This window comes from Lytechinus pictus, chromosome 8 (assembly GCF_037042905.1).
Source record: "Lytechinus pictus isolate F3 Inbred chromosome 8, Lp3.0, whole genome shotgun sequence".
In the NCBI taxonomy this organism is placed as follows: Eukaryota; Metazoa; Echinodermata; class Echinoidea; order Temnopleuroida; family Toxopneustidae; genus Lytechinus; species Lytechinus pictus.
Window position 1 is genome coordinate 30,348,315 of NC_087252.1, and position 14,677 is coordinate 30,362,991.

At 35.4% G+C, this 14,677-nt stretch overlaps 1 protein-coding gene across 1 annotated transcript; it reads right to left on the reverse strand.

The window, feature by feature from the left end:
* Nucleotides 1-3,954: 3,954 nt before the first annotated feature.
* On the reverse strand, nt 3,955-11,155 carry LOC129266548 (uncharacterized). Its single transcript, XM_064104199.1, has 6 exons — nt 11,031-11,155; nt 10,083-10,342; nt 9,715-9,811; nt 8,656-9,003; nt 5,474-5,746; nt 3,955-4,217 (listed from the first exon to the last, which is right to left on the reverse strand). Exons 1-6 carry the CDS (start codon nt 11,050-11,052, stop codon nt 3,955-3,957), a joined length of 1,263 nt encoding a protein of 420 aa, XP_063960269.1. The 5' UTR covers nt 11,053-11,155.
* Between the last annotated feature and the right edge of the window lie 3,522 nt (nt 11,156-14,677).

Here is a 14,677-nt window from a genome sequence, read left to right on the forward strand (position 1 = left end):
TCTTAAAAAAAACTAGAATCAATAAGCCACCACCGTTATCGGTTGTGAAAAATTCTAGGAAACGTACTAAGATGCTTTTGCAAATGATTAAAAATTAAGGGGATATGAAAATAAGGATTTTGCAATGCTATATCAAATTTCTGTTATATTTTCATCAATTTTGGGATTGCATCGAAATGACTGATAATTCAAAGTCTTACCCACACTTGCTTGTAAATTCGGTATATGTTGGTACACTGATAGTCAATGTAAATGATAAACATTCATAGCCTCACTAAAATTGAACAAATCCATTGTCTTTAGAATTTTAATGTCGCAGACATTTTGGAGAGTGAGCAAAGTGATGCTAACAAACGTCGCTAACAATATTGCTAGGCGAAAAGGCCTTTCAATGGCGCGCTCCACTGAGTTGAGGCCGTGAACATACGTGAGACTACGTGAAGGCTGATATTGTGAGATAGAGCTGCTGAGATATGTGGGGAAGAGAGAATAAATTGAATGATGTATTAGTAAAATAATTTTGAAGGTGATTCTTTTACCAACAGGCAAATTTACATATTCGGAATGATCATGATGATTGTAGGATTGCTTCATATGGCATCTACAAGATATGCAGGTTAAGACGTTATCTAGACCAATCATCCACTGAACGTCTATTCCATGCTTTTGTGTCGTCCTATACTCAGGACTACTTTAATTATCGCAACAGTCTTTTTTTTTCTGGTTTGCCAACAACGCATTTACTTCCTCTTAAGCGTGTCCCAAGTAGTGCTGCACGCTTACTCTTAGTTCCATCTGTTGGCTACCCATTGAAAACGAATACAATTCAAAATTATTCTTGTTAATAAAATCAGAAATGATCTTGCAACTTTTACCTCCAAAATCTAATCCCTAATGAAGCCCCTACATCTCGAAATCTCCGATCTTCTTCTACACACTTGTCCCTTTCTCCTTCTCCTCGTACATTTACTCGGTATGGTCGCCGTGCTTTGCAGTTAATGCTCCAATTCTCTGGAATAGTCTCCCTCTACATATTCGTCAGGCCATCTCTCTTGATTCCGTCAAATCTCTCCTCAAAACACACCTCTTATTTTCCTAATCTATTCAATATTATTAAGTACTGATTGCAATTGTGTGTAATTGTGATCGATTTCTATTATTACATGTAATTTTAGTTGACTTAATTCTTGTTATGATTGAAATGTATTTGTTCGCTAATTTTTACTGTTAGGCTATTACGTTATTTTTTGTAAAGCACTTAGAAACACTCGTAAAAGCGTCATATAAATGCAACGTGTTATTACTGTTATTATTATTATTAAACATTAGACAATATTTTAACATGTTTAGTACAGAATATTTTCAAAACTTCATTTTCAAAGTAGGCATTTACCAGAGGCAGAGCAAATACAATGAATAATTAAATTGACCTTTGAAGTTCTAGCTATTGGCGAGATTTTGCAATCTCAACGGGTACGGGATCTATAACAGTAAATAAAATGAAAATTCCAGTTAATATCACAATAAACAGCTAAGTGGTCTTTGTTGAAAATAGGTAAACCGAGACAGCGGATTGTCCTAAGATTCGGAGCCGAAGAAAAATTGTTTCTCCAAAGCCAATGACGAAACTGCTCTTTGATTCAACGATTTCAACAAAGAGTGCTTTGTCATCAAGGGCTTTGACATCAATTTCTCTATGTTGCAGAAAGCTTCTGCCCATAATAGTTCCCAAATATTGACATATTACAACTGATTTTCGAAAACCATAATTTAGTTTAGTTCTTTTAAATAATTAGGCTGCTAAGACTGAAAGTGCGTCTGTACTTTTTCCTTTAAAAAAATACAATTCAGCAAACAATTTACACCAAACAAATACATGTACAATGTTTATTGAACAGGAAAAAAAAAAAAAAACCCAGCAAAATAAAGGAGGGGGTGGGGCGTATGGCAATAGATATTTACTTCCAGATACAAAATTTCGGTGTTTACTGAAATAAAGAGAGACTTATAAAGACTGACAATAAAAGTTTGCGAATGACAATATCGGACAAAATAAAATGGATAGAGAGGGGGAGATGGAGAAGAAGAAGGTAATGAAAGAAATTCACTCCAAAATTGTTCAATAATGGAAATTGTATTAATATTATGATCATACCAATTATCGAAAGGTGTATTGACCTATTGTTATTTTTTTACTTCTAGATTCTTTAAAAAAAGGAAGGGGGGGGGGATGAAATTTAAAATTTGAAATCTTGGCATACTACCTCGGAAATATATATTTCATCTAAGAAGCCACCCCACCCCCGCCAGAAGACTAATTTTTACAAATTTAGTATAAAAAAAGACACACACATTCTGGTAACCTCATTATTCAAGATTGTTCTTTTTTTTATTATTCTAAACAAACACAAATATTGTACATATCCATTTTAATCTTGATCGGGGGCATGATGAAAACCTATTTTCATGTACACTCGCAAAAGTGCTTCCACTCAAATACGCTTACATTACACACCACTACAGGTTACGAAGAAACTCACTCAGGTGTTAGAGTAATTGGTCAGCATTCTAAATGAAACTTATCGGACATGTTGGGGAACTACTGAAACTTAACAGCGACTAGAACGTCACTCAAGAGTTATCTAGTTCGCAAGTGGTATCGCCTTGCGAATGTAAAGTTAATTTCCTTTCCACAAGCAAACAGAGTTATCATTTGTCATCACACTATCCTCCCAACATTGTTGGCAATGTCGAGACTACATTGCAGGTACATTTTATGTGACGTTTAGCGTGGTTGCCTCTCAATTTTTAATATCAAATCATCCAATCTGTGCATGATATATTTCAAAGGAACCATGCATGTTTAAAAATACAACAATGTGTCTTAATAAAACTTAAAAACTATTACTACATACAGTCTTTTATCATGATCTCCAAAAGGTCAATGAAATGTTTCAGTTCCGACTGTGATTTTTTTTTTTTTTTTTTTTTTTACATATTTGTTTTGTACAGATTTTACAAAATTTAAAGATCCTTTTCAGTTATTTGGCAGTTCTTTAGTTACTCAGTAATAATTCTCCATAATAATTTTGATGTGATGAATAATTGTTTTTGAGGTACTCAATAATAAGCCATAATAATCTTTATGCGTTCAATAACGTTTTCGTTCTTTTTTTTTTGTTAGGTTGGATTGACAAGATTGAAAGAGCAATAATCCACTTCCACAATGATCTTGACTGACACAAGGTTCAACCAGTTCATGGTTCTTTATACAGTATGCATCAATTTTAATCATTTAATTTCACGATTATACCTTTAAAAAAAGGTAAAAACACGCCTCATTCGTTCTTGAATTTTCATAATTCATACCAAAGTTTACAGTCGATTTCCATTGTTTAATCAAAGTCTAATTTACAACAAAGGAACATAGGAACCCCCACTGACAGAACAAAAATACTCGTTTAAGCACAGTTTACATTTACAATGTCATCAAGCCGCTTGATTTTTGACAAAGGCTTCCACTCTGCAATGTCTGTACGAAATGATGCGCTGTCCTTTCTTGGTAAATATTTCGCAGTAGAAAGAAGTCACCGAGTGGCAACCTTGTCTTACACTAGATCAAGATGGGTATTTAGTGGTCTGATAAAAAAAAAGATGAATGAATAGCATGAAAGGTGTATTTGGAATACAGCGATTTTATCTTCTTGAATGGACGATTATGAATGTCAATTCCAGTGTTTCGAATTTTGGATATGATCATGAAAATTATTGTATAGCCCAACACTTTATCAAACTAGAATCCATACTTTTTCGTATTGGAATTTTTATTACACAAAAGTCATGTATAGTATGACATGATTGAACGCATTTTTTGTTCTTTTCATTGTTTGTATTGTTACTATAGTTATCTTTCACATTATCACTCTTTAAAAAAATCCAGTTAGGACTACTACCTCAATTGTTGTTAAATGAACCATCAACACCAGCGTTCTTGAGGGCGTCTACTAGATCCCGTATCTGGGCTGTCCTAGGTGTCTTTTTCCTCCATTCCAGGAGCATTGCCGAAGTCCCTGAACGGTCACCACGGTCTTTGTTCATATTGAGGTACTGGTTCACCTTGAACTGCCTGAAGCCAAAGTTGATGCCAAGCTGCTCGATGGCCTCTTCATCTTGGATGCTGTCGGCTAGCTCAAACAATTTCTTATCTGTAACTCCAGCTGAAAGTTAAGGGCAATTAATGATTGGTTAAGGACAATTAATGATGGGCAATGTGTATCATTTTACAATGGATTCGAAGGTAATAGTTTTTAACCCATCTGAAAAAGGGGTGGAAACAAGATTGTATCAACGGGAGAAGGCAGAGAAATGATCAAGTTTTTTACGCATCACTAAGGTTGTCAGCCAACAGCCAAGTCTGACAATCCCTCATCTGTAAGTCTGACCGTGAGACAATTTTGGGTTCTGTCTGTGCATCTACTTGTTTATCACCGTATTTTTTTAAACCAACGATCATAACTAAGGGGGATTGGTCCCAATAGGCTTTTGGCCTTTGCCAAACCACTAAATCCGCTGCTCGTTGGATTTACCCTGTTCTTGTATTACTATAATGTTTGTTAGGTATATATTTGTTCATTGTTTATATAATCATTGTAAGTAATATTGTACCATTTTAATGGTTGTGAATACATTTGATATTGAATTTGATATTTACAGTGATACCAAAGATGCTAAGTTTTGAATGATCTTAATCGGGGAGTACACTCAGATGTAAATTAATGGAAGAAGGCAAAAAATAATATTCATTTTGTTCCGTATCTTTCAGAATGTCGGCTAAATTTGGCAATATCTCATCTGTAACCCCGGCTGTAAGGTGACAACAATTATGGGTTATGCATATCAAGTAACATTGTTTACAAAGGTTACTGGGTTTGATCCATCTGAATCAATGGTGGATCCAGGGTTAGCAGCAGAAGGGAGAAAGGTGATTTTTCCCTTCTCAGCAGAAATAAATATGAAAAAAATTGTTGGTTCTTATTTAGCAGTGGACTAGAAGGAACTGGTTAATTCCATCTTAATCAGGGACCAATTCATGATTTCGGTATGAGAGCGGTGTGAAGGTTTATATGCGTTTTGGCTATTTCTTTTTTTGACGAACATAATACATAAACTTTAAATGCTCTTGAAAAACAGCAAATATATTTACTGGTCTAAACCAATCGCATTTTAAGTCTCAATATTAAACTTCTCTTTTCACAATGTGAGCTCACAATACCATTGCCATAAATGCGACGTCCCCAGACTTGCTCATAACTCTAATTGCTGTTCAATTTGAGAACATTATTTTCTTTCGAATTTACCTGAATCATATAAATTGAACCAAATAAATAAAGGAGTACACATGACAAAATCTGTGTATCAAAACGTAAATGGTAAGTTAAAATCAGTAAACCCTGGATTCGCCTATACTTATCACCTTCGTTTGGAAAGTGTTCAGTTATCAGGTTCTCCATATCCGACTGTTCCAGAGCCTTCACCATCTTAGGGACTTGCTTGGCTGCGGGTGTCTTCTCCTTCCAGGTGAACAGCATGGACGTGGCGGGGAAGACGTCTTTGGCTTGCTCGTTCTCCTTGATGATTTGATTCAACTTGAACTGTCGAATGCCAAGATGTCGACCAAGCTTTGACAGGTCGCTTTCGTCCGTCACTTCCTCTGCGATGTTGGCCAGTATTTCATCATCGATGCTACCTGAATTTAGATTCAGTGCCAAAAGAAAGCTAAAAAATTGCAGTGTTCGTTTTGTTTTGTCTTTAAATCGATTGTTTCCCCTATAATTTCGAATGAATAATGCATCATGTATTTAGGACACCAGATCATAGCGTATGATTACACCCCTCGTCGACTACTTTGACAATATTTTAAAGAAAAAAACAACTTTCTAATGCTTGAAGATGGTATTCTCATTTTGGCAAAATGCTAGTTGCTCATTTTTAAAATCATAATTAATTTTGATTTCTTTTTCTTACGACCAAATGAAAAAAAAAAGTTTCAAATTTAAGAATTATAGCTGAAGTTTTCATTTAATACTAATAATACTTTTATATAGCGCTTAATACATTCACAAAGTCTGATGTCACAAAATAATGTGCTCTTCCTATTACAGATTGACATTTGCAATGTCGTGTTGGCCGAAGTGAATCACTTTAGTATGAATACACCATCTAAACCATGTACATTTACGACAAGAGGTTACTAAAAAAATTGTGAGGCCAATTGTCCTACCGTAAACTTTATCACCAAGTTCTACATTTTCAGCTGTTGTTATCTCTCCATACTGTCCTTTAGCTGTATCTTTAAAAAAGTTAAAACATTTTTCGATTTCATGAAATTCCATGATTCATATGAGAAATACAAACATTAGTTCATACCATTGCAACTAAATTGAAGGATTGTGATGAGTTATCCCTTGCGCCATCATCGTGCTACATACATGTAAATGATAGCATAGTAAAATTGATGATGAAATTATAAAATAAGACTTCTGCGTTTACTCTTCAGGTCCGTCCTTGACGCGAAACAGATTCTCCTAAACGGCAAACGTACCATCATTTTTTAAGTTCATTTCATGGGCTAGTATGATTGTGCGCGTCGCGGTGGAATAATTTTATATCTTGGGGCCGAACTCCATAGTAGGGAGTTATTGCTCAGTGAACTACAGAGTATTCAAGAATAGAATAAAGGTGATATCAAATTCCCGTGATTTGTGAATCAAAGAACGATTTAGCCCTTGATTATTGAAATAATACATTTTTTTAGCTCTGAAACTAGCACAGTAAGATGAAATTGCTATTCGGTTCACAAATTCTCGACAAAGTCGTATAAGTTCTTTTTTGTCATTTGACAATATTTTTACTCTTTTCTTGAATCCTCTGTACAAGGCTGAGTGAAAACTCCGTAATCATAATAATTGTGACCTACCACCCCAAAACCACCAATAAGTCGCCAGGTAAGGTTATCTGTAAAATAGCCAAAATAGTGATTTTGTCTCCTTAAACAAAAATAAAAAATAGCTTATCTCAAAGAACAATTCTTCTTCTTCATACTGTAAATAAATTTGAAGTCGTGACGTTGAATAAAAGAAAAGATACAAGGGTTTCTTGAACACTACTTTTTTCGGACTGCTTGCAAGTTTCACTGAGATTACACAGTGCATGCTTGAGTGAACCCCAAACTTCAAACATTGTTTTCTCCTTACTTTGTAAGCTCTTGCTGAATTTCCTCTGCACTCAATCAAGTACTTGTAATGGCCATTGTTGGTCAATTTTAACATATTATATATCATTTTAAAGATTAGGAATGAAATGTTAAGCTCAATAAAAATATCAATATTCATTTTGGTCGATTTATTGTTGATTTTGAGGTGTCAGGTGAAAAATGGAAGTGAACAGATATCTCTACCAATCATCATGAGCATTTCAAACTATATTCCAAAGGAACACATTCGGACCTCTGGATGAATTAACATTGCTCCCTACATGTATACCTCCAAATCTAGCATCGATGGCATATCCTTTTGCTCTTGCTGATACTTCCAGGATTTTATACAATTGAGGGAGTTTGTAGATCATATCGAATATTATAGAGTTGTCCTCAAATAAAAACCCACAATAATAGTTTACCCCCATAAACAACATACATTGATTATTGAGTCATCAAGGAAATTCAGCACCCAAACTAAATAAAGGGGGGGGGGGTACAATAAACACACTAACGAACCGACAGTCAAGTGAAGACAACATGTTGTAATTTACCTTTAAGTCTTCGATTCTTTCTTCTCCTCATAATTACAATGATTACAATCACTACGATCACAGCCAGTGCTACGACTATAGGCACCACGATCTTTACAGGGTCCACCGGGGAACCTATAGGGTTGAACAATGCATGCAATAGTAAGTTAATATTGATAATATCAATAATAATAATAACGGCATATTTATCCAGGGTAGCCACTTCAGTTCCGAAAACTGTTCTCCCAGCGGGCCCTGCTATTAATATTACCCCGGCTTTAGCACGGCTACCTTTATCGGACGCGCGGGCATTCGACCGGGTACCCATTTACCTCACCTGGGTCGAGTGCGGCACAATGTGGATAAATTTATTGCCGAAGGAAATTACTCCATGGCTGGGATTTGAACCCACGACCCTCTGTTTCAAAGTCCGGAGACTAATCCACTTACAAGTTAGTCTTATCATTGAGAGTGAAATTGCATTTTGCTCCAACTTTACCTCAAGTTTCAATTTATCGTGCGGTATGCTTTTGATGCTGGCGAACAGGGCCATTTAGAGATATATTGCTTTCTTGTAAAAAGAAATACTGTTTTTCTACTTATTTTCATTATTATTCCTTTTTTGGAAGGCCATTTTGAAATTACCGTATGTGATAACCATTTACATGTTGAATATTTACAACTTGAAATTATTGTGAATTCGATTATGAATGTATCAATCAATGTTCTGAATGCTTGATAAAACTATAACACCTGCATGCGTACGTCTAACAATAATAAACGTTGCAAGTACGTAGGCTGTTTAAATGGAGAACAAAATAAAACCATGATGAAGTTTAAAATGGTGAATCGGATGGACTGACTAACCTGTATCATTCTTGTCTAGTATGGTGAGTAAAATAGAGGCTGAAGTTTCTTCGATACCATATGCAGAGAGATACGATGCATTGCACAACCATTTCCCGGTCTCGAACGCTACGACGTTGGTTTCCAGATCAAAGCTACCATCCTCTTTGGTTTCAGACATCGAAAAGGGCGCCTCCAACGGACCACGGCCATCTTGGTACCAGCCAAGTGAGAGATTGGTTACCGGGTATACATTGGTTAACTGACAGGTAAGGTTGGTAGGTCCCTCACTGGTTAGTGTGCAGGGTGAACTGTCTGGCTGTTCTTGGAGACACTGCTTAATCACCGGAGGAGTTCCTGGAGATAAGACTGAGTTAGGTTTACAACAATGAGAAAACATGAAAGAACGCATTTTCGTGTTTCTTATGAGCGTCAACATGTTCAAGCACAATTACACTGACAAAATCGACACATGACCAGGTATCTCTTACGTTATTTCCAATGACGTCCCATTGGTCGATTTGCAGTCGTTTTCGTTGGTGTAACGGTACTATAATCAATGAGAAAACTGCGTGGTAACGAGGTTTTCATAATTTTGTGAATCTTGCTCCTGTCGCTTGTCGTCTTCGGTCTCCGATAATTCAGTTTGTTCGTTTTTACTTTATAATATAAACAAATTATTTAAAGAAACAACCAATGGACAACGGCATTATGTCAAATGTACTAGACCAAATTTGATCATGATAGCTAATGGATTCATTTCCAGATCAAAATGGTCTCATATCTGTCCATCAAAAATATATTTTACTCGATATGTAAGCGTTCATTTAAAATAACAGCTGACAATCATATGTTTATATAATTCTGGCATAATGTTTACAAATATTCTTGTTTTCCACCAAAAATGGAATATCCATGAAAAATTAAAAACCCTATTGGTGTTCTCTTTACTTCCGGCTTTGAGACCACCATAACAATACGAATGTATGAGGAACACTTTAGACTGTCATATAAATTTGCTACATGCAAAAACGCATCTTTCTGTAGGTGGTTTGTATGTTCGTATCACGCTATACTTACCAAACACACTCAATGTAATAGTGATATTTATTAGTGTCGGCTGTTCTAGTCTGTCAACATCGCACCGATATGTTCCTTCATCATCGATTGTCACTTCCTGAAAGGCGAAAGAATATATATATGCGACAGTCTTACAATCGAAATAGACTCTAGACCAACATTTTATATTCGAATTGGTGACGGGGGGGGGGGTGGAGAAGCATGATTGCGTGCATAAAAATGAACTAAACAATAAACATAAACTCCTTTAAAATGAATATCGTCATTTCATTAAAAAAAGAGAGTATTTTGTATTGGTCAGCAGTACATTATCCTTGAAAGAATTGTTTTAGCAGAAATCATTACAAAGCACTTGACCCCATATATACCTGAAGAATCAATGTTGAGTTGTCCTTATCCAAGCCAGCTCTATCTGTATAGGCTTCATCTATTTCTTCAACATACTTAACAAGGCTTAAAATCATTCGGGGTCCAGATGCATCAAGGTAGTACCAGTAGATGTTTCGTAGAGCGCCTTCATCGAACGGACATGGTATTTTGGCTGCACCACCCATGGTAATGGACACATCGGAAGTTGTTTTAGACAAGGTGGCAGGCAAAAAGCTGAGCATTATTGTCAGACGAATAGCTGTCAACATAAACATTCAAAGAATATTAATATGGCGCCTTGGTCATTGGGGGCATCGTGGGCTAGTGGTTATGACTCTCGTCTTTTACTCTGAGGGACGTGGGTTCGATTCCTAGCCATGGCGTGTTTTCTTTCAGCAAGAAATTTACCTACATAGTGCTGCACTCAACCCAGCAAAGGTAAATGGGTACCAGTATCCAGTTATTCATCATAAAGCTCTGCGCACCAGATTTTGTAGACTATCTTAGCCGATGTAATTTTAGGAGCACCTTGATGAACACTCAAGAAGGTGGATATACGTGCGCTATATGAATTCAATATTATTTTACCATTATTTTGTTTGTCCCAAAATATACAGTTCAGTAGGATACTTACGGTGAGCCCTATAAATACATTTTGTTGCGATAGTCTATGCATTTATTAGTTGGAATTGCTCTGTAATATTACACAATTATAAATTCCTGGTAATTCTACTCGTATTTCAGTGAAAATAACTCCTTCATTATGCCCCCATAGTGGCATTAAAGCGACAATGACATCGGATTGGTGTAGCGTGTGGCCAAAGTAATGTTTCGATAAGCATTGGAAGAGTAGTTTGAATGTACACTCCCGATGCACTTTGCAATAGTATAAGTGGAACAAATACGGGGATTATTATCACTAGAAAAAAATTATGAACTACACATACCTATAGCGAACGACGAACTCATTGTTTACGTGTGTTGTATTGCAGCAGCTCAAGGAACCCAATATTTCATTCCCGACTTGAAGATTAGATTGAATTAGATTTAAACACAAAACTTCCCGGTTCAGACTGACTACAATCCCTTAGAAATACCGATCCCAAGAGAGACAATAAGATTTAGATTATTCTGCAAAGAATTTATTAAATGAAAAAATCTTCAAAGCGAAACTTGTATTCATAGTATTTATGGTACATTAAGTTCATTTGTTCAAATTGGACTTTCATCGGAAAAAAATAAACACAAAGAACTGCAGCAGTTCACGTTAACGATTATGACTCAGATGTGCGCACGATTTGAATAAATTGTAGAGATTTGGGGGAACTGTAAGGTATTTCACACCAGTCCCGAATACAAATCCATATATTTTTCCATCGTTACAAGAAATAAGGACTCGTTTACTCCTGCCAAAAGAAATCGTGTATATATATTTATATATATATATATATATAATATATATTTGTAAAGTGGAATATTTGAGCATTTTTCTACTATTCTTCATTTAGTTTGATTATTATATATGTGTATATACATGTATATACACAACAACAAAAGTAATTCCCCCCTTAAACAAACATCAATAATTTCCGAACCAATGCGAGTTTCTAATATATTTTTACATGAGCGTGTAGGTAATTTTTTAGGCTACCCTCTGAGTAAATGTTATGTGCGTATTTTACGTCATGCTTCAGTGAGCACCGTCAGAAGGCATAAATGTCACTTTTCAAAATTCACAAGCCAAATATCATGACTTTGATTCCATTTTTATTGGAACTAATTCCACATTCTCATCATGAAAAATAGTCAGAAGGCTTGTAAAAGATACTTTCTAAAAGACGATACAACTTTTCTGGCTAAATTTCACGGTTGAATGAACACAATCCAAATTTGCTATAATTGGATTTTTTACACATTTCTATCAATAAAAATGATAGAATATGATGACAGTTATTTTTGGGAAGAGTATCGTCAACAATATTCATTGTTTCACGGTTCAATGAACATTTATTGAAAACAAAAGATACGATTTTCAAATATCATAGGCAAGTATTGTTTTATTTTGGTAACTGAAAATGATCTTTTCTCAACTTTTTCGTTATGTTCATGACCAATTAACATGCTTCAATGATTCAAAGGCGTTTAATTAAACATTCACGCTTGAATGAACATGTGGAATGTGATCAGGCACCCAACATAGTCCGGTCTGTTAGCGTCAAAAACACCCTACTTGTGGACACGGTGGACAAAAGCATGATTTTTTCTCCAGACCTTTGTTTATGTATGAGAATTAAAAATGGGGTATGCTCCAAAAAATCTGGCTGCAGGAACAGTGAAAAAAATGGGTGAAAATGTCAGAATTTATGAGTTTAGATTGGTCTGATATATAGACTAGCGCTAGTGCAAAACTCAATAGCAGTGCATTATTTTGCATTGGTTTAGTTCTTGAATTCAGACCCTTTTTGAACAGATATTATGTTTGTCCTCACATCTCGATGCACTAAATATCTGAATGCAGATGCTAAACAAGCCGAAGGGTGGTGGTGGAGGGGTTTGAATGTTGGTGTGTATGTACATATTTTGGTCTTGGGGTAAAGATGTGCAAGACACATTTTTTGCATGTGTTGGAAATTGTGTTGCCATAGTAACAGTGTATTATGGCAAAAATAAGGTACAAATCTTGCAGTTAGAACTACTTCCTCTGTTTTCATCAGATTCTCATGAAATTTGGCACACACATTGGTCTTGAGGTGAAGATGTCTAAGACACATTTTTGTGTGTCTTTCGGAAATTTTGTTGCCATGGTAACAACAAAACATTTGGTGAAAATTGGGAAAAAAAACCTTACATTTCAAACTGCTTCATCAGTTTTCAATCAATTCACATGAAATTTGGCACACACATTGGTATTAAAGTAAAGATGTACAAGGCATTTTTCGTGTGTGTTTCAGAAATTGTGTTGCCATGGTAACAACATATTATATGACAAAATTTAGGTAAAAACCTTGCAATTTGAACTACTTCATCAGTTTCAAACCAATTCTCATGCATGAAATATGGCTCACACATTGGCCTTGAGATAAAGATGTGCAAGAACCTTTTTTTTTTTGCATTTGTCAGAGAGTGCATTGCCTTGATAACCACATATAGCCAGAAATGCAGGGAAAACTCACCAATTGTGGATCAATCTACTTCTCTGTTTTCAGCCTGTGCTCAGAAAAGTTTACACAAATATTAATTTTGGGTAAAGATTCATATTCAGTGTTAAAGGGGAATCCAGCCTTGGTCATAAAATGTTGTGTGGAAAAGGAGAAAAATAAGAATGTTGAAAGTTTGAATGCAATCGGATAAGCAAAATAAAGTTATGGCTGCTTTAAAATTAAGATCCCTAAGGCTACTAGTATGTATAGATTTCAAATTGACAATGGGTAAGTAAATTATGACAAGGGGCGAGGCTGCAAGGACAACTTTCCCATTGGCCTTGTACTTTGATTTTTGGTTTTCTCCTAAATTCCATTGGGGCCGTAATATAAACCTGTTAGTATAATGTTTTATGTCCTCATGAAAGAAAGATACAATTTGAAGTAAAACTTTTGAAAAAGACATTTTAGTCCATTAATTATGTCTGTACATGGAAGAGTGGTCCTTCCCTTACATCATTATGACATCACATATGCGGCCAATTTGAAGTCTTCATGGGTATATAGTGATTACCAATGTTTACAACTTTTATATATTCACAACTTTCTTATGGTTTGTCCGATATTGTTCAAACTTTGACCTATTGTCTGATTTTTCCTTTTCCTCTAAAAACAAATGTTTATTTGGGTTGGATTCCCCTTTAACATCATAAGATAGCGCAGGGTATTCATGGTATTAATCACCTTCAATAATATTTATAGGTTTTTTTTGGGGGGGGGGGGCGGAGGAGGTCCTTAAAAACTGACAACATAAAAATATAGAAGGTTAAAGGCCATGGCCATTAGGAACTTAAACACTCTTAAAGAAAGCACCCCTTCCATTTTTTTTTTTTGGGGGGGGGCTTTAGAAAATTGCCACATAAAAAGTAAAAGGAAATAATTACAACTAGGAACTGACCCCCCCCCCCCAAAAAAAAAAGGGGGGGGGAGAAAAATCCTTTACACTTCAGCGTATTAATTTAAAGCCTAAAACATTCTGGTTTTGATAAAAGATCATTCCCGGTGCCCAATTAATCAACGTTTTATTTATCTCCTACTCAGTATTTGTTCATTTCAGTTCTTACTCTGACTTTCTTACATCACTTTTTGCACTTCTTGCACTTTAGAGCTTTACCATACCTTCTTGTTTTGTTTCCTCTTCCCCCCCCCCCCTCTTTTCTCCCTCTCTAAGTACATTTTTCTTTGCTATTTTAATTCATTATTATCTAGCAACAATTATTCCATTTTGAATGCTTACACCTACACTGAAATATAATACCATGACATTTATTCTTTTCTTCATAATCTTTTAAACTCTATTTTGGCTACACTCTGTCCTAAATAATACTATTAGCTATATTTAATGTCTAGTTTAAAGAATTGAAGAAATGGCTGTCATGACATTATATTTTGGT